This window comes from Typha latifolia, chromosome 4 (assembly GCF_019914945.1).
Source record: "Typha latifolia isolate L0001 chromosome 4, TyphaL0001v2, whole genome shotgun sequence".
NCBI classification, from domain to species: Eukaryota; Viridiplantae; Streptophyta; class Magnoliopsida; order Poales; family Typhaceae; genus Typha; species Typha latifolia.
Window position 1 is genome coordinate 723885 of NC_133089.1, and position 23929 is coordinate 747813.

The window sequence follows — 23929 nt, forward strand, 5'->3', positions numbered from 1 at the left end:
TGTGTAATTAATTGGTTTAAATCGTGAATATAATTGAATGACTTACTGGTATTATTACTTTCAATGGAACAAAAAGAAAAAAGAAAAAAAGAAGTCAATTCTTAATTTCCACCCATCTCTTTCCTTCAAAAGGGAAGAAAACCACAGCACAGTCTGCTCCATTTTTCTAAGAGACCAACTTTAATACTGAGTTAATGCTCTCAACTTCTCAAGTGTAAGTGTAAGTGTAAGTGCAACAACACCAACCAACAAATTATGTCGCTTTGTCTAAGGGGATGAATACTACGGATTTGATTGAGGAGGAGGAGGAGGAGGAGGAGGAGTAGATCCGGGTGGGTCCAGGCAAGATCCAAATCCGATTGGACAGCTCGTTAGGCCACTATTCCCCTTATCTACATTGGGATGGACTCGAACTCAAGAAATTGGATCTTAGTTATTATTATTATTACTACTACTATAACAATTGCCATCGAGACCCATCACTGCATACACTTTGACATCTTTTATCGATTAAAGCTAGCTTTACGTGTATCTTTCAAATGGTAGAGCCTCATCCAATATATATATAATCAAAGAAGTAATAGTTGCAAATTAGGCTTTGAAGAGAAAGAGGTAGTCATCAGCATTATTATTACCATCACAATCACCATCACCGTCACTAACACTACCAACCAACCCAACTTCTTCCCCATCCAGTGCAAACAGATGCATCTTACAACTTAAATTGAAATGACTAGTACATCAACAAGCACTACTATATCTAATAAACCTTCACAGCTAAGTCTCTCTCTCTCTCTCTCTCTCTCTCTCTCTCTCATATATATATATATATATATATATATATATATATATATATATATATGAGCTTCTGTCGTATCAGCAAACTCCGGCATAAATCATGCAATCCAACAGCAAATCCACCTTCATCACGAGACCAAAGACTTTGAGGGAGGATCCAAGAAGAGATACTGGTGTTATGTGTTGAGTTGCCTTTCCTTTTTCTTTTCTTTTTTTCGCTTTTTCTTGGCACCAATTCAAGTGTATAACAAGTGTGAGGTGAACGAAAAAAGACAATTGGGGGTGGGATAATAATAGGGTTATGGTGGCCCCTAAGTTGCACTATTTTCTTTTTACTTCTTATTTCATGTATATATGGGGGGATCAAGTTGCCTGGTGTTGTCGGGCACTCGGTTCCGGTTGACGTTATGGTACGAGACAGAGTATCTTTGGAGCACTTTATCCGCTGACGTTTTAGAAGTTATAATGCTTTAGTGGCGGGAGGAGCAACGAAAACTTAATTTCAGTGAGATTCAAAGGTTTTTTTTTTTTTATAAAAAAAAAACAAGAAAATCTTTTTAGTTAAAGAGAAAGAGGAAACGTATCTTTCTGATGGTGTATTAACAGGTCATGAAACGAGGATAATTGAGTTGCAAACAGGTCCACTTGAGATGGTTTCCATTATGCAAGTTGTGATGCACCGAGACGAAGTCCCTAAGAATACGAGGCACTGCAAAAAGTCCTTTATAATTAATGGGTATCTTTACTCACAATCCTAATCATCAACAATAGAGATAGAAACTTAGGCTTCACTTAAACCTCGTGGCTACCATACTCCAACTAAAACTCCTTCCTTAATCAAGCGGCATCCTTAGGAATGGGCCACCTAAAGGAACTCAATTTGTTAGAGCATTTCTACTTTTTATTTCATGAGGATGCGTGTACCAGCAGTCATCTCTGCAGCTGAGATGCAACTCACAAGCAACACACGAAATGGGCAGAGGCATGCATGCAGAGCAAGATTTTTACACTAACACGAGAAAGATTGCGCGTATTCACCTCATGAAAGCCTTTGGTGGAATTCATTTATTGGATGCAACAACCCAAGCGCAAGTGAAACATAATTAGGAAACAAGTACGCAAGGTGCATCGTCCTTTCACAAGTTTTATTACAATTAACTCATGACATAGTTATTTACAACCCCACAAAAATATACCTCTTTTACACTAGGATATAAAATAAAAACAAAGTCACAAGCTCCAAGAAAAAAAATATAACCTCGACACAAGGACAATAATCGTAAATAAATAAAGAATCATTGCCATGAATCATCGGCATGAACTTTGCAAAAGGTCCCAAAAAGAAAGAAAGAAAAAAGGCCAAACATATGAAAAAAAAGAGGGCAAAAATCACAGCTATAGCTGAATCTCCAAAACCACAGATGAAGCCTGGTAGGTTGATGATAAAATGGCTGGACGTTTGGTGGCAATCCTTGACTAAGGTTGGTGAGTTCGCTCGATTCATGCCAAATAGAATACCACGGCAGCAAAATTTTGGAGCAGGGAGAGCTTGATGCACACTTTAATCACCTTTTACTAGCAAACGCAGCCAAAGCATTAGCATATGTAGGTGGAAGAGCACTTAGGATAGGTTGCATTTGTTGACCGTAGACTGAAATCAAATGAGAGGTTGCTATGCCAATTTTGGTTTTAACTTCATCGCTCTCAGCGGGAGATACCACAACTTGAGCAAAGACATGGACCACATCTGGCACTAGAGGAAGGATCTGTTTGAATTGAATAATTAATACCCTAAAATGCAAAGAAAGATGACCATATCCAATGGAATCCAAGGGCAGAAGCTACCTGGGGATTAGAAGATAATAATAGATTACAGATGCAGCTGTAAACAGTCATTGACTCCTCACGATCTTCTTTCAGCGGCAAAGCTTTGAGAAATACAGGTAAGACCTGAGAAGTGGAAATATGAAACCAACACCAGAAATGAATTAATTCTCTGTGTAGATATCCAGAATTGAAATTATCATAATTTCATAGAATAAGTACTCAATTTTAACCTGGTTGAGAGGAATTGACTGTGGTTGCACCATTATCATCCTAGCAATAGCACCAGCAGCATTATCTCTTACAGCATCATCCGGTTCTGACTCACCAAATAGTGGATAAAGAGAACGAAGTATGTCTCCATAGTATCTGGAACAGATGGATAAAAAAAAAATGTTACTCAACTAAACAATACATGAAGACCATCCTTTATATGCAACATTCACGATAAAAGATTCTCAAGCAGCTCTGAGCAATCAGCATAATCAAGAGAACTAGCACACACAGGAAAATGAAAAGTTCAAGCAGTGAAAACTGTACGACTGGCTACTGACAGTAACAGCACTACGAGTTAAATATAAATTGAATTAAGTTTAATAATTCACAATACATACTTTAACATTGAAGTGCCCCCATTCTTGCACATCTCGCCAACACAAAAGGCAGCATTTCTCCTATTTGTTGCATCAGATGATGCAAGTTCTTTCAATACCAAAGGCATTATCCTCTGAAAATAATTCATTAAGAGAAAAGGAACCTTTAGTTACTACACAAATGAAAAAGAAAAAAATGCAAACAAACAAAAATAGATAAAAAGCCTACATCAACATAAGCAGAAATTGGAGCACCCATTTCCTGAGCAACTTCGGCTAAACAAGCGACGACCATGGTGCGATCTTGGGGAGGATGTGGAACTTTCTGAATAATTTTAATAAGAATGATTTTGAGTGTTGAGTCATGTGAAAATGAGGGATAACTAAGGGTGTAAAAATAATGAGTTATAGTCCTAATACAAATTAAATATGATGCTATAAGAGATTAAAGCTTAAAAGAAAACCCACTGCAAATTTCATTAGGGGATCAAACAATTTTCTGAAAACTGGATCAAAATCGGATCCCATCACTATTGCAAAAGCAGGAAGAAGATCTGAAACAGCGTCCATCAGCACTTCGTCATGGTCAATGTCACCATCTTCTGCGTCACAGTCAGAATCCACTTGTTGACAAGATGATTCTTCACGCAAAAGAATCAAAGTTGCCTCAGTGAGCCTAGGCAAATCTGAAAGAAAGCATGAACCATGCATGTCACCTAAACCAGTGCATCATCATTAAAGATAGTCCGTCCCTTAGGAGTTTCAAAGGAAATAAGCTTACAAGACTCAATTGCCATGTAACCACAATCCTTCACAATGTCTGCTATGCTCATACAAGCTTGAGCAACGACTTCCTTATCATCATCTTCAGTCATGGTCTTGATATAAATATTAATTACAGTATCTGCATACAATGAGAAAACTTAAGAATCTCACTGTGTAGTGACAGACAGGCCACAACTTTAAAGGTACACCATGTAAGAATTAGACTTTTTACCGAGAACCTCCTTTTGCTTTTCTATGACATCCTGCACGAAAAGAGAAAAGTTCATTCTCCTTATCCCCAAAATAATACTGCATAATTACATTTTTTAAAAATGACAAATATGATGTGCACGTGTTCCATGGTGGAAGTAATTGGATGTTTGGATGGCTCAAGACATACTGGAGTCATGTGTCCAAAACATCTTATTAGCACAGAATATTAAACAATAATAATAGTTAACTTATCCAAAAATCAGGTAGGTATTCAGCACCTGCCTATGAACTCCAATCTCATGATTCATTGATTGCACAAAATGAAGATTAAGCCAATACTCCATTAAGGTAGTTTTCCATAATTTGGACCAAAACTACTTCTATGATTTATTATAACAAGACGAATTATTTAGGAATGTAACAAGGTTGTTGTCCACAAGTAACATATTCTTATGCTCATTCTTTTCCAGTGTCATTCTATCCAAAACCATTTCATATGTAGGGGTGTAAACGAGCAGAGCCTGAGCGAGCCAGCTCTGGCTCAGGCTCGGCTCGAAATGATTTTCGAGCCTTCTAATTCTGCTTAGGCTCGGCTCAGCTCAACTCGAGCCGAGCTCAAGCTGCGCTAGACCGAGCCCGAGCCTATTATCAAGCCCCCATTTCTCCTCTCTCTCTCTCTCTCTCTCTCTTCTCGCCACTCAGGTTACTACCCAACCCACGGCCGACAATGGCAGAGTAGAAGAACCAATGGACGTGGGAGTTGCCCGGGTTCGAACCGAGGAGGTCGTTCGAGCGCGAGGAGTCTACACTCGTCTCCGCAGTCAGGAGACTCCCCGTCCTGTCGCTGTCGCCCGTTCCGCTCTCCGAGACCTCAGCTTCCTCGATCTCGCGACACCAAAGATTGGGACGCCGGATAGTGGAGGAGAAGGAGGGGGGTCGACGGTGGGGAAGGAGAATGATTTGTTTTGGTGGCTTTGAGAATTTGGGATCTGAGCAATGGAAGTTGTTGGGATTTGTTGAGATTTGAGAATTTTTAAGATTTAGGGTTTGATGAGTTTATATACCGAGCCTATCGAGCCGGTTTCAGCGGCTCAGGCTCAGCTCAGTTTTGACCGAGCTGAGCCGGACTTGAGCTTCAGCCGAGCCAAGCCCGAACTGCTCGTCAAGCTTGACAACCCTATTCATATGTGATCTTGGGCTCCAGATTACTGAATAATTTTAGAAGAGGCTTAATATGTCCCAAGTCCCAGGGCAAGTGCTGAACATCAGATCCTAGTGTGACACAATTCTGAAAATTTGGACAACATAGGATGTCCACTTAAACAAGGTATACAGAAAACATTTTGCAAAATAAAATGCTTACAGTGTGTTCAGCAGGAATTGCACGAACTGCGGTCAAAATGTCTGCAATAATTATGTAAACCCATAAATGATGATATAATCATGAAAAAAACTAAAAGGAAGCAAGCTACATGAAGAGAGATTATTTTTTGAACTGACAACTCAAAAACTAAAATTCAGTTCAACGTAAAATCATCAAATAATGTGTTACTGGCCACATGAATCATTTTACCTACTCAACTATCATACTCTTCTAAAGTCGCACCAAAATTTTACCAAAAAAGGTGTAACATAGAAAGAAAATTAAAAAGCCATATCCTCAAAACAATGATCCAGAAATACAACCCCACCTTTATAATGTTGAATCATATAAGCACATATCTTTCAATATTTAAGACAAATGTCGTATCATGTATCACACACACACACACACCTATATATACATATACCTATGTGTATATATACAAGCATAGTACTCATATATCCAAAAAATTGCTACCACTTTTTCAAAATAGAAAGTCATAGCTAGCATGGTTTGCAAAAATACTCTCTGTTACATCTCTTATTGAAAGTGCATCTATACAATCATAAAAGAAGAATGATAGGCTTGGATGATGACAATGATGATTTCATGTTGTGCATGTCTGCACACATATATGAACCTTTTATTTGAATAAGTAGAGAATTTCAGAGGAACAGATAGACTAGAAAGTTGGGGGCAATGAAACATTTGGCCATAATTTAGAAAGATGTTCAAAGAATAGATTACTCACGTTTAAAAGCAATAACGGCCTGAAGTCTCACATCTTCATGGAAATAACCACTGTGTCTTACTAATATCTTCATCGACTCCTCCAAATAGCTTATGTAAATTAGGGAAACAAACTAAGCATGAATACAGAGCAGAAACTAAAAGTAGGAATACGAGGATACGGTGCATAAGCGCTCTTTGTGTGGAGTGCAAAGAATCCAATAGCCTGGGTTGCTGCTGCCTTTTCATCCAACACCCCTGTTCTTACACTAATATTTCGAACTCTTGGTTCGTCATTTGTATCATCATCAGAAGATACACCTCCAAATCCATTTTCCACATTGTCAGAATCATCAATGTCCACAGCAGACCCATCATCCAGATTGCATGATGAGAATACCAGGGGTACAACATGAGGAAGATACTGCGATAAAATACACATGTACATTCTCACATCAAGAACAGTAAATGGAAATTGTAAAAATAGTTGGATCAGTGAGGAAATGTGTTACCTGTATAAAACCTTCATCTAATATTTCAGCAATATTGCTGAAGAAACCATGAGTGTATTCTCGGAGCTCACTAAAATCCAATGCAAAACCCTGTAGTAGACATAAAGGACTTAAAATTCACTTAAGTCTATTATAAGAAAATAATATGGATTCAACTCACAGAGAGTGCAGCTTCAATAAAAGGGGGTAAAATGGGTTCCATCCTCATTCTTCCAACTGCCATTGCTACTATTCCGACAAGCTCAGTTGCCCTAGCTCGTGCACGCAAGTCCTCATCATTTGTGAGTACCATGTAACTTTTCATCATTTCAAGAACTTTCTCTGCATATGGAATAAAGGCCTGTTCTGCAGCAGCTGCCAAGGAGCCTATTGCAGACTGCAGCAATATATGAGAGAGACGTGATGTTTATAGCAAATATATAATTTATCCTTAAAGTGAGATCAGTAGCTCCAGTAATATAGAAATTGAAAGGTACTAACCATGCATGTTTCTTGCAGATTCCTAGGACTGCTTTCTAGAGATGCCACTAATTTCCCCATCAATGGATCCAGGTATGGGAGAATCTCTTCATCCATATCCTCACAGAAAGCAGCCAGAGCATAGTACGACTTTTCCTGCGAAAATAAGTATCTATAATGTCAATACATGCTATCATACATAACTGAAATGAACCACTGTGGACTTCTATACCTTCACTTCATCTGACGGATCTTCAAGGGCATTTAAAATGCAGGGAAGTACACTTTCATAGTGAGATAAAATCTCAGGTTGTAGATGTTCTGCAAATTGACCCAGTGCAAATGATGCAGCACCTCTTACCATCTGTTCTTGATCCTTTAGAGCTCCTAAAACAATGTGCAGAACATCTTCCAACTTATCTTTCAACAATTCAAAACAGCCCTCAGAGATGACACCGAGTGATGTCACAGAAGCCTCACGGTATTTGAGATCAACATGATTGGAGCTCAATGATGCAAATTCAAGAACCGGCGCAAAGACATGTTTTGGTATGTTGATAGCCATCGTATCAATGACTTCTGCAGCAGCACGATCAGCTGCCATGTCAGAATCATCATCTCCACTAACTGTTTCAGTAAGCAAAGGGCACATAACTTGCAGAATAGGTATGACCAACTTGTGCTTTTTCAAAAAAGAAGCTTTATACTTTGCAAGCCATGAAATTATTTGAATTGCCTGGCATAACAAACAGGATGAGACTGTCACACTCTAAGCCATATGATCATGAAGAAATTAAAATGTTTGAAGTATTGTAGAACCTGATGTCGTATGTTCAGTTCTAAGGTCTGGCTCGAACAAACTTCAAGGGAAAATTGCACGATGGATCTCACAGAATCCCCAAGAAGTGGAGCAGGAGATTCAATAAGTTCATCAAAGATTTCAAAAGCAATGGAAGCAACATCTTCCTCGCCATTAGCGAGACATTGACGTGATACATTCAAAATACTTGGAATAAAATCTCGAAACAGCTTTACCTATGAACCAAGACAGATACAAGAACTGCATAAAGATAATGGAGAAAAAAAGAAGAGAGGTTCTCTTTGTGTGATATATGGCCATCCAACAAAATAACAAGGGCATACTAGGAAATTACAGTGAATAGCCCCTGTAAAAAGTTGGTATTCACAAAAGCAGTAATGGAACTGATCTATTCAACATTGTACCATATAAATTTAATCTCACATCTTTATTGATCTCATTTAGCTTTGCAATAGTTATTTACATCTAATAGCAATCCAAACAGACACTTATCTTCCCCCCCCCCCCCAAAAAAAAAATCAAAAGAAAGAAATTTCAACTTCACTTCATAAAGTGTGAAGCCGGATAAACGAGGCTAATAGCTCTCTACTCCACAGTTGACACTACTAGACATCACTTCTACAAAAAGCTCAGGATTGCCGATAGGAAAGTGACTATAAACATTACTGAGCAAATTTTATTCACGAGTATGAAAACCAAACATTACCTCAGTTACTATATGTTAATGGTCAAATCATTCACAATAAATAAATAGAAAAGGTAGGACCATTCAATCTCGACAAAAGACCATACCCAAGTTCAATAGCTTTGCTTTTGATGTATATTTTCAGATTGACAATAGCATTTATTTGCAAGAACGTTGTAAATAAAGAGATCTCTCCAAATGAAATTTGATATGGCTTAAAATGCACAGATGTCCCTAGGTGATGATTTCACACATGCTAGCGTGCATTAAATATATCCACTTCAGTTTGAAGAGGGACTAAAGTTGCTTCACTTCCTTATCAATCTTTATTTGTTGGTTACTGCTGTTATATATATATATTTATATTTCAACTCATCAACACTTACCTAGCCACGTAATAATCCATCAACTTATCAAGGGTATTCGAGGTGGATGGTTACCCTTAATATCAATGTTCTGTATAGAATACTTCCTCTTTTGTTCTAGCTCCGCCTATCCTTTCATATCCACTTATGTTTCACTTTATTTCCTTCTCCAAATTTATTATTGTCTCACAACTACAAATGCAATTCTCCACTCATTTTATTACAAGTATCACATTTCACAAGGTTGAGAAAGCTTATTCTAGATTAGATATGTGCTTCAATGTATCATAAACATATCAACTATGTAAAATAAAAGGCAAAATTTCTACTCTCATCATAAATAACTTGGCATATGCATAGATGATGACAATTCTTTCTCCAAAGTTTCATGACCCAAAAACTAGAAACAAGTTTGATAATAACTCTATCCACCAGGATCTAAAAAATTTAATGGAAAGTTCCTCTCATCTGATTTTGCTTTGACATGTATTTCTACAACAATCTCCAAAGTTCATATTCCAGCTTAGTAGCCAGTTGTTAAAACTTGTCGACTCCTTTGAAGCCCTCCTATTTGAGTTGTTGTCTATACAAACCAATCTTGTAGAGAAAAGGCTTAAGTTGCAGCTGCTATTGATATAATGTACCTCAAAGAGAAAAACAAAGGATTTTGCAAAAATCACAAATACCAACTTAAAGGAATAATTTACACACAAGAAAATAAAACAGAAAGTACTCTTAATATTAAAAAGGAAAAGAACAACATTATATGCGGATTGCCGGATTTATCTTCAATAGGCATTATTCATCTAATATGCATTAGAAGAAACTCAATAAAGGAACAGGAAAAATCTGAAAGAAAGAACAATGATAAAAAGGCAAGCATTGATATACATAATTGCTAACTTACTACATCAGCTCCATCATTGATAAACTCTATAAAAGACCCAACAGCCCTGATTAAGAAAAAAAATAAAGAAATAAAAATACTGCTTGCCAAACACAAACCTTGTCCTATGAGAAAAAGTACAAAAAGCGTCCCAATTCGCAAAAGAAGGGTAGCATGTGCAATATAAAGAATAAAAAAAACTCACTTCAAGGCAGCAATCCTGACTCGAGTGCTACCCTCGTCTTGTAGGCACTTCAGCAGAATTGGTTGTAGATCCGACAAATGGGATTGAAATGTGGGGCCAATAGTCTCGGTAAGAGAACTGAATAAAATCAAAGCCACCTAGAGCATAAACAGAAAAACAAAGTAATATATAGGAAGTTCTGGAATCCGTCAGAAATTACTCAATTGAAGGAATGAAGATCTGGCATAATACTCAAGACGTTATAATTATACGTCCGAAATCAAGGTCAGCTTAAAATGCAAAATGTTTTCTGGTGATTATTTCCAATATATTTGCTGGAAAGGGAGCTTGTGGCTGCTAATCTGATTGAGATTAAAAAACATTTGTAGGAAGCTATAATAACACTAAGTTGAACATCAGGTACATGCCTCTAGTAAGTATAAAATTGTCCAACTAATTATAAAAACATCAGATGGTCAAGCATCAATCCATTTTATTACAATTAGCATAGCTTTAAAAGTCTGATGTGAAACTGTTTTAAGTACTACCCTTTTGGAGTGAATTAAGCTTCACCTAGATTATAAATTTTGAAAATGCATGCATCCTAAAAATTTAGATGCGTTCACCTCTCGATGGTCTTCTTGCGGACTTTGACTGCATTGGAAAAGAAAAGGTAATAAATCAGGCCACTCTCCAGCAGGGACGGCATACTTAGCAATGATGCTCACAACATTAGCACTAGCTCGCCTCACAAGATGACTGCAAAAATATCATGCTTTTGATTTATAAGATTCAGTATAATGTACGTAATGAGGCACAGTATGAAACAGAGAAAGGCAAATAGAACAAACAAATGACTCGAATCAAGGGTTTATATACTGCTATCAGCATCACTTTCACTATGAACGCATGATCTTAACTGTTTAGTGCTAAAGCAGATCTACCTAAGTTGCACATCGTCGGATCTTTATTTGGCTAAAAGGAAAACGCTAGACAAGGTAATCGCCTGTATCAAGAAAAGGAATATGCAAATAGTTATTGGCATTTCCTCGACAATGCGGGATTTGCAACAACTAGTTTAATCAGGATACTGAATAGCAACCGAAACGCCAAAAGCTCCCAAACGTGACAATAGCATACTAAATTTATACCCACCACTCCAAGTCAGTCAAGGAAGCGCCGCCCAAATCAAGCAGCGACCGAAAGAAATAAAGTAAAAGAGCAAGAAGGGAGAGAAAAACCGGGACCTGTGGTCGATGGTGATGCTCTCGATGAGGGCGGCCTTGACGGAGTTCTTAACGTGCGGGGGAAGCTTCCCCCAGTGCCCAGTGATCTTCTTACGAAGGAGGACGGCGGAGAGCTGGCGGACGTTGGGGGTCTTGGCGGTACGGAGGTGGTGGACGAGCGCGGGGACGACGCCGGGGTCCTTGGCCAGCCGCTTGATCTGCTCCTCCGCCTGCCGCCGCGCGTCGTTGTCCGGCATCAAGAACTGGATCAATAACAACTCCAAGGACTGCGCCATCGCCTTCTTCTTCGATCCTTCCTCTTCTTCTTGATGTTAATGGCTTCCCCGGCGGCGGTGGAGGAGAAACCAAAACCCTATATTTGCGCCTTCAAGCTGCGCGCGAGGGTTGTGGGGAGTGAGTGTGCGCTTATTATTTATATACAGTGTCACTTGACGGCGGAGTCGGTGTTAGACTATTAGTCAAGACAAGAACCCTGGCCCATGGGCTAATTATCAAATAAGGGCCTTATGCCTACTTGGGCCGTATCCCAAATTAGAGGCCTTGATGTAGACCCGTAAAAATAGCGGGTCGGGTTTGGTTCGGTTCCGACCTCCAATATCGAAACCCGCTTATCTTTACAAGTCTATTATAAATGTATAAGGCGTACTCGTGTATCTAAAATTTAGAAGTCAATCCAAATCGTACGAAGTGATTAGATTAGGTTATTATTGTGCTATAATATAAGCTACAATATCACGTCGTTCATACATATAAAAATTAGAAGAGCTTTTGGGCCAAAATAATGACCTCTAACCTTCTAATCATTTGATAGTATCCCCAGCTAATCAATAATGACAATTAACTACTTTATTTGTGAATAAAAAATATATTCAAATGTACGAAGCACCTACCAATAATTATACACCCGAAATACTCGCAAGTCGCATCTACCAGCTTATAATAATAATAATAATAATAATAATGAACTTTTCGAATATACCTTAAAATGTAACCCAAGTAAATATGATGATTTGGATTCTTAATTAGTACGGTAAACCTTGGTATGTTAAGCGGGTGACGAGACCGCTCGGCGTAAGGGTAAAACTGTAAAATTGGCAGATGGCTGCATATACTTTGCATCCGTTGCGGTGACACCACCGAAGAGGACAGTTGGAGTAAACGAGGGCAGTTTGTCATTTTGGAAATATGCAAGGGTAAAACCGGTATCCCAAATCAAGCCAGCATCGCCGAAGCTTATTTTATTCCAAAACTAATAATACCTTTCTCTCTCTCGCTCTCTCTCGTCCCCCTCAGTTCCTCTGCAACGTTCCCAAGGCCAAAGCTAAGCTGAGAGCCCAAAGCGAAGCAAAGAAGCTCTCTTCCTCTTCCCTTCGTCTTCTTCTTCTTCTTCCTTTATACCTTTCCTTCTCTTTACTCTCTCTCTCTCTCTCTCACTCTAAGGTTTGCAAGGAATGCGAGCTCAGATCTGTGGTGATTAGGGCTTCCAAACTAGAATGCGCCGCATAGGCTTGGCCGACGACATCGAGATCGAGTTCGAGAAGCTCCCACAGCTTCCACAGCGGAGCGGCGGAGGGCGCCGCGTCGCCCCCGCCGCGGCAGCGGAGATCGAGAAGTCCCTCCCGAACGGCGACGTGTACCGGGGCGGATTCGTATGCGGTGCGCCGACGGGGCTGGGGAAGTACGTGTGGTCTGACGGGTGCGCATACAACGGGGAGTGGCGGCGAGGGAAGGCGGCGGGGAAGGGCAACTTCTCGTGGCCGTCGGGTGCGACCTTCGAAGGCGAGTTCCGATCCGGTCGGATGGAGGGAGTCGGTACGCTCACCAGCCCCGACGGCGCTACGTACCACGGCGGCTGGGTCGCCGATCGCAAGCACGGCCACGGCGCCAAGCGCTACGCGAACGGTGACTACTACGAGGGCACGTGGCGGCGCGGCCTGCAGGAAGGACGGGGCTGTTACGTCTGGCGCAACGGAAACCAGTACATCGGGGAGTGGCGTAACGGCGTTATCTCCGGCCGGGGAGCCCTGATTTGGGCTAACGGAAATCGTTACGATGGGCACTGGGAGAATGGCGTGCCAAAGGGAAGTGGGGTGTTCACTTGGGCAGATGGGAGTTGCTACGTTGGAAGTTGGAGCAGAGGAGGCGATCCGAAGGGCCTTAATGGAACGTTCTATCCGGCGACGAAGAAAAGGTCTTCATTTGAGAAGAGTTTGCCGAAAATTTGCATCTGGGAATCGGATGGTGAAGCTGGGGATATCACTTGCGACATTGTCGACACGGTCGAGGCGTCGATGCTATCCTGGGACTTGCAGCCGAGCCAGAAGACCCCAAGATGGTTTCCCCTGTTGTCGGAGGCAAAGAAGCCAGGGCAGACGATATCTAAGGGGCATAAGAATTATGATCTTATGCTCAACCTTCAGTTGGGTATCAGGTATTAACCTTTTGGGTAGTGATCTTTGGTGTTTGTGCAACTGGCTTAGTGGGTTTTTGACAGATGAGGCTTTTCAGGTACTCTGTGGGGAAGCCAGGTGCGGTTCCGTTGAGAGAACTCTTGCCCTCGGATTTCGATCCGAGGGAGAAGTTCTGGACGAGATTTCTGCCGGAGGGATCTAAAGTTACTCCGCCACACCAGTCAGTGGAGTTCCGGTGGAAGGACTACTGCCCTATGGTCTTCAGGTATCATTTGAATAGCTGCCTTGTATGTTTTATTTGTTGGTTGGATGTGAGAATAAGCAGTCTGTGTTATCGTTGCTAGACACTTGAGGAAGTTGTTTTTGGTGGATCCGGCTGATTACATGCTTGCTATCTGCGGCAATGATGCATTGAGGGAGTTGTCCTCTCCTGGGAAGAGTGGCAGTTTCTTCTATCTTACCCAAGATGATAGATTTATGATCAAGACAGTGAAGAAATCAGAAGTAAAGGTAAGATGACTAGCTTCTCAGTGATATTTTTGTCATTACAATTTGCGAATTGCTGCTGCTAAAATGTTTCGTGGGGTTCAACTTCTAAGCTTTAGATTGAGGATGTATGAAACCAATGTCAGTAGCATGTTATTTCTGTATTGGGATTTCTTTGGCTTCAACATTAACAGAGTGACCTTAACAATTAACTTAAATTACCAGGAGTTCATGTCAATTATTGTTATAGGATTTGATAATTTATTGACTTATGAAAATGTGTTATTTGTGCAGTAAAATACATAAGAGCTAGGATTCATTTGATTTCTATTTTCATATACAGGTACTCATTAGGATGTTGCCAAGTTACCACCAACATGTTTGTCGGTATGAGAACTCCCTGGTAACAAAGTTCTATGGTGTACACTGTGTGAAGCCAATCAATGGTCAGAAGGTGCGTGCGTGATCTTCAGCAGAATCTTTTATGTGCAATGCAGTCTTCATCATATGACTTTTGGGTAATACTCTTTTGAAAACCAGGTGCGGTTCATTGTAATGGGAAATTTGTTTTGCTCGGAGTATAATATACATAGGCGTTTCGATCTGAAAGGCTCTTCCCATGGTCGGAAAACTGATAAGGTTGAAGGGGAGATTGATGAGATCACCACTCTTAAGGACTTGGATCTCAACTTTGTATTTCGTTTGCAAGGCAGATTATATAGGGAGCTTATTGAGTAAGCTAACTTTCTACATGAAACACCTTGACCATAATTAAATTGCAGTATTATTGTTGTTCCTTAAGCCTGAAATGTTTCAATTGTCTTCAGACAAATTAAGAGGGATTGTGAGTTCTTGGAAGCAGAGAGGATTATGGATTACAGTCTTTTGGTGGGAATTCACTTTCGAGAAGATATTTCTGCAACTATGACCGGCCTTTCTTCCTTTGCTGCTTCTCCAAGTAAGTGACTTTGATAAGTCTGCTTTTAGCTTTGCAGCAGTTGCAATCTCCCGTTTTGATCTGATCAAACATTGCTTGATCAGAATATTGTGGCGAGAAGGAATCACTTACAGGTGGAGGCTGCTTGTCGGAGTTTCACTTCTCCGATTCACGATGTCGGTACGTCATATTATTGATTCAGATATTTCTCTCTTTTTGATTAATAAGTTTTGGTGGGCTCCAGTTTTGTTTAAGCAAAACCCAATACAAAGTCTACTGTTCATGCATCAATAATTTTGAAAGGAACAAATTGGATATGATTATAGTCATTATCACAAATAGGTCACTCTTACCATGACGTTGTCACCTGTTAGTCGCTTTTGGTTCGTCCATCACAGACATTGTTTTACTTGAATCTTGTGGCTAGGGTCATTCTTGTTCTAGTAAGTTTGGAAGCACTTTCTCTAAACAAACAAAATTACTTGAATTTTCTTATTCAACTTTCTACCTTTGTCAACATTTCTTTAGTGGATCATGCATGATAATTTCCTCAGTTTCCTAATATATCAGCAATAAGCTCATTGCTTTTATAAACTGCCAATACCGGTGTTAATTCCATAAAAAACTAGCTAAAGAGTTATGGTTTCATGCATTCAAGTACTGCACTTGATTGGTCAGTCCGGGAAATTGGAGCTCCAATATTTTAATTTTCTATATATTAGCAACCAATTTTTCCTTATATTTGTGTAGTCTTGTTTTCACTAGAAGAGTAATTTGATATGAATGTTTTATCTATTTCATGTTTTAGACCTCCTCTCATTGTCACATGGCCCCACATTTAGGTTCAATTGAAAAGTGCATCTCATTATTATGCAACTGCATTGCCTTCTTAGCTAACAATGGATAAATGCTTGCATCATTGGGGGCCAAGCTGTTTGCCCCAAGCATAAACAAAAGAAAGACAGTATTTATTAAGTCTTGATGACGACTGCATTTAGTAGTTTAGTATAAATCAAGAAGTTCAATATTACAAATCTATGGACGTATCAATTCATGTCTAATATATCCATCTTTCTTCATCCAAAACCAGGAAGCCAATATACCGCCTGGGAGTAAATCTGCCAGCTAGGGCAGAGCATGCATCGAGGAGAAGAAACGAATTTGGCCCATTTATCCCAAGTGGAGGAGGTTTCTCAACTCCTAAAGAAATAGATGGAATCTACAATGTGATCCTTTACTTCGGAATTATTGACATTCTTCAGGACTACGACATCAGTAAGAAGCTGGAACATGCCTACAAGTCATTGCAGGCTGATCCCAATTCCATTTCTGCAGTAGACCCAAAACTCTACTCCAGAAGGTTTCAGGATTTCATAAGCAGAATTTTTATTGAAGATGATTGATGCAAAGAAAAAGGAGACTTTGAGGATAAGATCGAACCAGCCTTCACCTGGAAATCATTGGAATAAGATTGCTTCTATAGGGAAGGAATAGTACCATGACCATTGGACAGATACTACATTTGCACAGTTCGAGATAACACAAGAGATAGCTATGAGCCATTGATTTCAATCACAGGCTGCCGTGATTTGTGGATGAGGCTGAATTTTGGAGCTCAGCCAGAGAACAAGACTTGTACATCTTGATTTGGTGTTGGAGAATTAGTTTTTAGAATTATTCTTCCCTTCCCTTTCCTTTGTTGTATTCCTTCCCCCTTTTTTTCCTTCGGTGTTTTTTTTTTTTTTTTAATCTTAAGATAGGAAGGGAGATAGAAATTTTTGCTTCTTGAAAAGGAGTTGAGTTCCTTGAAGCAGCTTGGGTGTGAAATAAGACATGTATAGATAAGACTCTGCTGACGAAAAAATGAGTATGGGGGTGGCCCCTCACTTTGCCCTCATCTCTTTGGTGCTATTGTTTTGCTCCTTTTCCAGTGTTCATTTGTTGTTGGCTTAACTTTTGCAGAGAGGCTCAGGAGAACGAAGGTTTACTGCTGCTATTTACTGCTGACCTCCTTTGTCTTGTGAACTAAAGAGAGGTGTGAAAATTAGAACTTTGGAAGTGGGGAAAAGTGAAGGAAGATAGGAGCATGAAAAGGATAGAAAAGCACAGCAGAGAAGATGCTGAAGCTGATCCGATCTGTTGCTCTCCCTCTTATTAAGCATCTAAATTCCAATCCTCTCCTCCTCTTTGAATGAATCCTTTTCCTTTGCTTTGTCCCAACTCAGTCTTGTTAATTTCTCCTTTTTCTTTCTTTATTGGGGGAAGACTGGACCACCCTTGGGTTTGACTGATCGTAGACTACTTGGCTTGCCCTGGAGGGCAAGGAAGGTAGATAATTTTTCTTCTACGAGGAGGAGAAGGGTATTTACGGAAAGAAAAAGGAAAGGTGCATCGGAATTCACGCCTTCTCTCTATAGTATCTATGCTATTTATATACAAGTTCTCTTTTCCTTCGCTGCACTTAAGAGGTCAAAGTCTATGTCAGGGCTTAAGCCTTTCCAGTACTTCCCATCTCCTTTATCTATTCCTCTGCTCTCTCTTTGCATTAGATATTTGAATAATTAATAAGTCGTCGTCGTCGTCTTCTTCTTCTTCTGTATCGAAACATGGTGAAGAAGTACAAAGAAGAGAGGAAGAGAGAGAGAGAGAGAGAGAGAGAGAGAGAGAGAGAGAGAGAGAGAGAGGTTTAAATCTTATAGGGAGATATGCTGTAACATAAAAGGGTGCACCTATATATCGGCTGTACTTGTGTATCACACATGTCCGGGCATACAAAGATAATCTATTCTTACTCCTTTTTATACATAATGGAGCTACGATTGTAGAACTTTTTACTTTGAATTTGAAAAAGGACTTCGACGCTAATTATTAGTAAGTTTTCTCTCCGATTAATCTTAAAAGAGGTTTATGTTGTAGGAGTATTTTCAGACTCTGACTATGTCTATATATATAGCGGAATAACTTAAATTTTTAGATTAATTGATTGTCTAATATAATCAAAAGATAAACCAAGGGTATATCTGCCAATCCAAATTCAAAACTCAACTATGTTGCTCTCTCTCTCTCTCTCTCTCTCTCTCTCTCTCTCTCTCTCTCTCTCTCTCTCTCTCTCTCTCTCTCTCTGAGTCTCTGAGTCTCTGTTACTGATCTTTGTATTTTTGTGGCCTGTTGCTATCACCAGCCATCACAGAGAGTCCGCAAAGAGCATGCATCGCAGCCATCCTAGCCTTGTCCCATAACTGCATGCCTCGAACCACTACTATTGCAGTGTCCCAACAATTGGAGTAATCAATTTAATGCCTTCTTCCAAACTTCCCTACAGAAGTGGGGATCCCACATCCACATCCACATGACGACAACCCTCTTGATCATCTCTTTATATATATAAAAATATCCCTGAATGGATATTTACTAACTCGCATTAGTCTCCTCTTAACCTCCTGAGACGTGAACTATATGGCAGGCAATAGCCGCCTAGCTATATTATATATGGCTTCTTAGGCATCAGTTAGTAGTAGTCTAAGATAACTCTAAGATGCAAAGGACCAGGGTTTGATCAGAGGAAGAGGACTAGATTTGAACACTCCTTCAATGCAACCAAAAAACAAAGGACTAATTTGAGCAGCTTTAGAAGAGTTGGGATTAAAAATGGAGATGTGGTGGGGGTGAGGAGGGGAACCCACCACCACCAGGCTACTACTCATTGCTGCCATTAATTTATGAGTCCTATTTTTGAGGGGGGGGATCAGAACTGAGTTGAACGCTAGCCTGGCTTGGGGATGATGGCTTATTCATGGGCTTTTTCCGTTCGAGTCCTATAAGTTTTAAGTATATCAGTGAAATAGACATCTCGTGCCAAGAGGAGACCTTGCCATTAATGCTCTCAGGCCCATGCTCCCTTCGATGGCTCCATTTTCCCTTTAATTAACTCTTACTTTTGATCTTATTCCTGTCACTATTTCGAGCTGTTATTAGTATTTAGTATTTACCTTCTCAAAGAATTAATGAATAGAATTAAAGACCGCGTTAAGATCAACACGTTAAGAGACAAAATTTGGCTGTTCTTTTTAATCATAGTTGAGAAATATTGCAAAAATTTAACAAACAATGTTCACAAAGACATAGGAATCTCGACCGTTACGCGGCAAATATTTGCTAATAATTTAAAAGGTTATGCAATATAAGATGCACATACTTCATTACAACTGTTCCTACATGAAGAATACATCATCATCCAAGCTTTTCTCCCTGTGATATCGTGTTGGCTAAGACCACAACTCCAAGAGATGACAAAGCCTCAAATAATGATCGAAATCAGAGTTTAGAAATCCTGTTATTCTGCTTCAACATAGAAGCATACATAATTCATAATTTACTTCACATATTCCTCCAGGTCACAGTTACTTGTGACCAGGACATCGATACGGATCTATTAGGATCTATTAGTCTTGTTAGTAATCACCGCCTGAAAGCTTGAAAGAAATTTCAGCCTTTACTTCCTCCAGCTTGCTTATTAGCTCCCTCATGAAAGGTGTTCTAGTACCGTGTGTAATCTGAAGTATATCGGTTGCCTTGGTGAATGACCTGAGAGCATCCTCTGTGCGCTCAAGTAACCTAAAAGACAGATCAAAATTGTATGAAGTCTCTATTATTACCAATTCTATTACCAACCATTTGATTCAGTTCATGACAAAAGGTCACTAATTTATAACTTTCAAATTTGTGACATTAGGAATGCCAGACAAGCATAAAATTAAATCGAATAAGAGAAGAGTCAAAATAAATAACTCATTCTTACCACTCAAGCTTTCCACAAGTATAAAATTGTAGTCCTGTCATGGGGTGAATAGCTGGATAGATTCCTGAGCATATGAGAAGAATGGATCAGCAACAACACAAGCTTTGATGATCAGCAGGCCGAATTAAGTGAGTAAGATGAAGAGGGACTATATGCAGCCAATCCTGAAAGAGCAGCCTGAGCTTATTTAGGATACCTTTTTGGACACATTGTCTTTCATTAGTGTTTTCATCCTAGATCTTATGAAAATTGCTTGTAAGTTTATGGCCGCAAGTTATGTTCTCAAGCCCAGCCCATTGTACCCGATGGGGAAAAACCATAACGCAAGGTGGATTACAAGTCACTTATTTTTATATGCTCTACAAAGAACAGAACAAAGGTAGAACTTTTATCTTTGCACATTTGACAACAAACACATAAAGACACTGCTATCTTGAAGTTATTTTAAATAGGGATATACTTTAGCAATCATGATTTGTACCGTACTTAATTTGGCTACCTTGAACCAACATAAAAAGAGAGAAATAACAACAGAACAATAAACATTCAAAAGCTTAACTATTAATAAACTACTAGTTGAAGAGAATAAAGTCATACTTTGATAAATTGGAATCGTCAATCTGCAATATGCTAAGGCTTCTTCCCAATCTTTTAACTCCATGAAGATCTGCCACGATTATGAAGAAACAACCAAAATACAATAGCTGATCTAAAACACAAGCATCATAAAACATATATGACACATGCATGCACCCACAAATGCAGGAAATGAAAAGGATACATTGTATCATAAGGTCAAAGAATCAAGAAAAAGTGTGACCTTGATACTCATTGGAGGTTTAAATGCATCAATGTCATGTTCTTTATTTTGGTGGGGGTTCGTAAACAGAAACTACAATAGTACATTTTAGCATCTTATTCTATGGAGACTTTAATCAAGCAGTCAAACAGAATGAGCTTAGAGCCGAAGAAATAAATAAGGTAGCAATCACTGATTGATTATACCTTCAGAAGAGTTTCATAAGTTTGCAGCAAATAGATTGAGAAAGGATGGTACAGCTTTTGCTGGAGCTGCTCGATGGTCTTGTACAAGGCACTTGCTTCAGAATATTCTATTTTCTTGTCAAGCTTTCAGATTCAAAATAATATTTTCCCTAGTGCATAAAAGTGGATACACAAACTAGAAAATGGAGTCAAATTACTGGTTTGCTGATTTTGCAGATATTCATGCAACAGGATACTTCCAGAAGACAAACAGGAAGAAGCATTTTCTGACAATAGTGTTACTTCGCTAGCAACCATTTTTATCTCCTTCCCATCTCTGATAAAACCACAGAGCTGGCAAGTGAATACCTTTTCCTCTGCCAAAGGAAAGGAAATTAAGTGCACAAAAAAGCAAATATCATACAAGAAAGCTTGTAAGATGCAATTATAAGTCATTTATGACAATCTACCTGAGTCAGGAAGCAAGTAACCATTGCATTTCATGTCCTTACATCTATAACCCTCAAGAATAGCATCTTCCTTTAGTCCCTCGTCAGAGTTCTTGATATGTGGAAGTAAGATATAAAAGAAGGATAAAAAAAAAATCAAAGATAAAATGCTTAGGGAATTAAGAGAGGGTAGTTTGAATGATTTAAAGACCTTCATGCAGCGAGGACACATGCACGTGAAAAAGTACTGCTTCAGATCATTCTGCCTTCTCGTAGTGGTTGCTGCAGTTTCTATGTAACTTATTAAGACCTTAAAACAGGAAATATCAGTAATACACACGAACCATTTTATTCTGATATATAATTGAAAAAAGCATCTTTATAGACAATAATGATGCTAGAACTGAAATATGGTGAGACAAATCACCTCAGTATCTTTAGGTAAAGGTACCAATGCACGGACATATGCTACCCGGCCTTCAAACATCAAAACTGAGTTGGGCATACAACTGATATACCAAGTGACTCATATCAAATTAATCTGAGAAATGACAGAGAATAATATAAAGAAATTGAAAAAAGTGTTCACCTGTGATTAATGATAGATATTACAGGATATAAACCAGTGCCCAGGGGTCTAAGTTCATCATCACAGATTGTATGAGCATTGCATGCCAACTGCATAAGTATTCAGGTAGACATGTAGAAATTAGTTGCCAGTTCAACTACATGGATAGTTGCCTATATAGGTAGTGAGTGTGCACGAATACCCTAATTTAGACAGTATTTGAAAACATGCGCATTGGAGAGACAGATCATTTTGAACTTACCTTAGAGAAATTGTGTGTGACTTCCCTAATGTCAATCTCCAACAAAGGAAGCACCAACTTGACCAGGTTAGCCATCTGAGCAAACAGCACTAGTTGTTTTTCATCAATATCATTGATATCTTGGTACATAGTATTTATTAAGGAAATGCCCAGGCAATAATAACAGTATCCCTTTCTGAACCACCGTAGTCCAGGAAGAAGTAAAGATAGATTTCAGGATACGAGATTCTAGGACATTCACCAGGTTGTAGTTGTCTGTTGCCGAAGTAGGAATGACCTAACAATGAAGAATAAAATTGCGTCAAAATGCATGGCTCCGTACCGTATGCTAATATTAAAGCAATAGCTGGTCCTATATGAAATTTTTGCTAATTGTTGCAATGTCTCACATCCGTGTACTCTTAAGATAAAGTAAAACATATTTATTTGCATCAAACCAAATACCATAGGAGATTAGAAAAGGCACAGCAGAAAGATGCCACTATGCAATTCACCTGCTCATCTTGCAATTTTCTTCTCAGTAAAAGCCTCACAATCAGACGTAGTGTAGGAGTAAGCAATTTTTTCTTATCTTCAGCAAGTGATGCAAGAGCTTGACATTCTGCTTGATGCAACTTCCATTCTGATTTCTAAGAGCATATGAAAATACAAGGTATCAGATGAAGAAAAGGAATCTGCACTTCCTAACTATGCAAAAGAACAATAAACATTGACGAAGAGAGAAGGAAAGAAAGAAGATATGACGAAAACTAACAATTCTACATTCCATAGCAATGGGTTGTAGTTAATAACAAGAACCTGGCACATATTCCCACAATACCATGCAATCCGACAAGCCGAGCATTTCTTTAAGTTGTTAGAGGCAAAACATCCATCACAACTTGATAAACCAACACCAAATTTATTCGGCGAAGCTGCATACGGTTCTTGATAAATGATCACTTCCCCTGCACGACAACAAGTCACCTCAAGTATCAAATTTTATTAAACAGAGCATTTTAATTACCCCAAAGAGAAATTGTTACAACCATTAAGTGGTGAGGGGATGCTACTAGCCGAGTAAGTTGAAGAAGCGTGAGTTATAGCATGGATAATTCTTGGTGGCGTGGTTTAAGCATCAGTGACTTGGATATACTTTTGGTGGCTAGTTTTACTGAGAGGCAATTGGTCGAACATTTGGCGTGCAAGGAGTTCGATAATTCCAACTAGAGAAAGTGGGGAAACAAACCAGGAGAGAAGTCGCGGGTGGTGACGAGACCGCGGCCTTTGCAAGGAATGGAAGCAACACTTAGTCCTCTTGTCAAAAGAGCTCGCTGCAAGTCGTCCGCCCAAGCCATGAACGAAGGTTCCCAAAGTTGGCTTTCAAAGGAAACGGTTACTGCGGCAACGCCGGCAAGGGCTTTCTTGCATACATGCGCTAATCGTTGTCAATTATCGTCCTTTTAATTCTTACACTTATTCCGAATTAATTTTGTATCTGTAATTATACATGTAGTGAAACCGGCCCATCAGCGTAGGCCCAATTATCTTTTTACTTCTTTGTTTTATTCTAATTTTAAAAGTATAGCATAAGCATATCATGTGCGTCTGG

At 39.3% G+C, this 23929-nt stretch overlaps 3 protein-coding genes across 7 annotated transcripts; 1 reads left to right on the forward strand and 2 right to left on the reverse strand.

Moving 5' to 3' along the window:
- Window positions 1–1932: 1932 nt before the first annotated feature.
- On the reverse strand, window positions 1933–11831 carry LOC140786997 (probable importin subunit beta-4). The gene is made up of 20 exons (XM_073135724.1): window positions 11444–11831; window positions 10823–10955; window positions 10218–10354; window positions 10034–10079; window positions 8076–8291; window positions 7489–7992; window positions 7278–7412; window positions 6958–7173; window positions 6798–6887; window positions 6468–6709; window positions 6308–6396; window positions 5557–5597; window positions 4213–4243; window positions 3997–4119; window positions 3684–3901; window positions 3445–3540; window positions 3237–3349; window positions 2856–2991; window positions 2644–2748; window positions 1933–2564 (listed from the first exon to the last, which is right to left on the reverse strand). The coding sequence occupies exons 1-20, from the start codon at window positions 11716–11718 to the stop codon at window positions 2364–2366; spliced, it is 3147 nt and encodes a 1048-aa protein (XP_072991825.1). The 5' UTR covers window positions 11719–11831; the 3' UTR covers window positions 1933–2363.
- An 894-nt stretch (window positions 11832–12725) lies between these two features.
- On the forward strand, window positions 12726–17174 carry LOC140787498 (phosphatidylinositol 4-phosphate 5-kinase 1-like). The gene is made up of 8 exons (XM_073136443.1): window positions 12726–13874; window positions 13952–14119; window positions 14199–14364; window positions 14684–14794; window positions 14881–15074; window positions 15168–15298; window positions 15382–15457; window positions 16368–17174. The coding sequence occupies exons 1-8, from the start codon at window positions 12937–12939 to the stop codon at window positions 16678–16680; spliced, it is 2097 nt and encodes a 698-aa protein (XP_072992544.1). The 5' UTR covers window positions 12726–12936; the 3' UTR covers window positions 16681–17174.
- A 2254-nt stretch (window positions 17175–19428) lies between these two features.
- Window positions 19429–23795, reverse strand: LOC140786239 (histone-lysine N-methyltransferase ASHR1). 5 transcript variants are annotated; one of them, XM_073134524.1, is made up of 14 exons: window positions 23567–23795; window positions 23159–23285; window positions 22833–22967; window positions 22561–22615; window positions 22339–22457; window positions 22098–22186; window positions 21936–22017; window positions 21720–21818; window positions 21530–21620; window positions 21317–21436; window positions 21081–21187; window positions 20673–20742; window positions 20076–20139; window positions 19429–19891 (listed from the first exon to the last, which is right to left on the reverse strand). In XM_073134524.1, the coding sequence occupies exons 2-14, from the start codon at window positions 23180–23182 to the stop codon at window positions 19729–19731; spliced, it is 1218 nt and encodes a 405-aa protein (XP_072990625.1). In that variant the 5' UTR covers window positions 23183–23285; window positions 23567–23795; the 3' UTR covers window positions 19429–19728. The 5 variants fall into 5 exon arrangements, with proteins under 5 accessions (XP_072990625.1, XP_072990622.1, XP_072990621.1 ...); XM_073134521.1 differs by having other exon boundaries at window positions 23137–23285; window positions 23567–23794; XM_073134520.1 differs by having other exon boundaries at window positions 21530–21818; window positions 23137–23285; window positions 23567–23794.
- Between the last annotated feature and the right edge of the window lie 134 nt (window positions 23796–23929).

Bases quoted from the DNA above. Each gene is read 5' to 3' on its own strand.
- LOC140787498 (XM_073136443.1), top strand. From the start codon at position 12,937: ATGCGCCGCATAGGCTTGGCCGACGACATCGAGATCGAGTTCGAGAAG. The intron at 14,365-14,683 runs GTAAGATGACTA...TTTCATATACAG, and splicing joins TGAAGAAATCAGAAGTAAAG to GTACTCATTAGGATGTTGCC. The intron at 15,299-15,381 runs GTAAGTGACTTT...TTGCTTGATCAG, and splicing joins TTCCTTTGCTGCTTCTCCAA to AATATTGTGGCGAGAAGGAA.
- LOC140786239 (XM_073134520.1), bottom strand. From the start codon at position 23,675: ATGGCTTGGGCGGACGACTTGCAGCGAGCTCTTTTGACAAGAGGACTA. The intron at 23,286-23,566 runs GTTTGTTTCCCC...GTTGTCGTGCAG, and splicing joins CACCCGCGACTTCTCTCCTG to GGGAAGTGATCATTTATCAA. The intron at 20,743-21,080 runs GTATAATCAATC...TAATCGTGGCAG, and splicing joins CTTATGAAACTCTTCTGAAG to ATCTTCATGGAGTTAAAAGA.
- LOC140786997 (XM_073135724.1), bottom strand. From the start codon at position 11,718: ATGGCGCAGTCCTTGGAGTTGTTATTGATCCAGTTCTTGATGCCGGAC. The intron at 3,350-3,444 runs GTAGGCTTTTTA...AATTATTTTCAG, and splicing joins CAATTTCTGCTTATGTTGAT to AGGATAATGCCTTTGGTATT. The intron at 2,565-2,643 runs GTAGCTTCTGCC...CAATTCAAACAG, and splicing joins TATTATCTTCTAATCCCCAG to ATCCTTCCTCTAGTGCCAGA.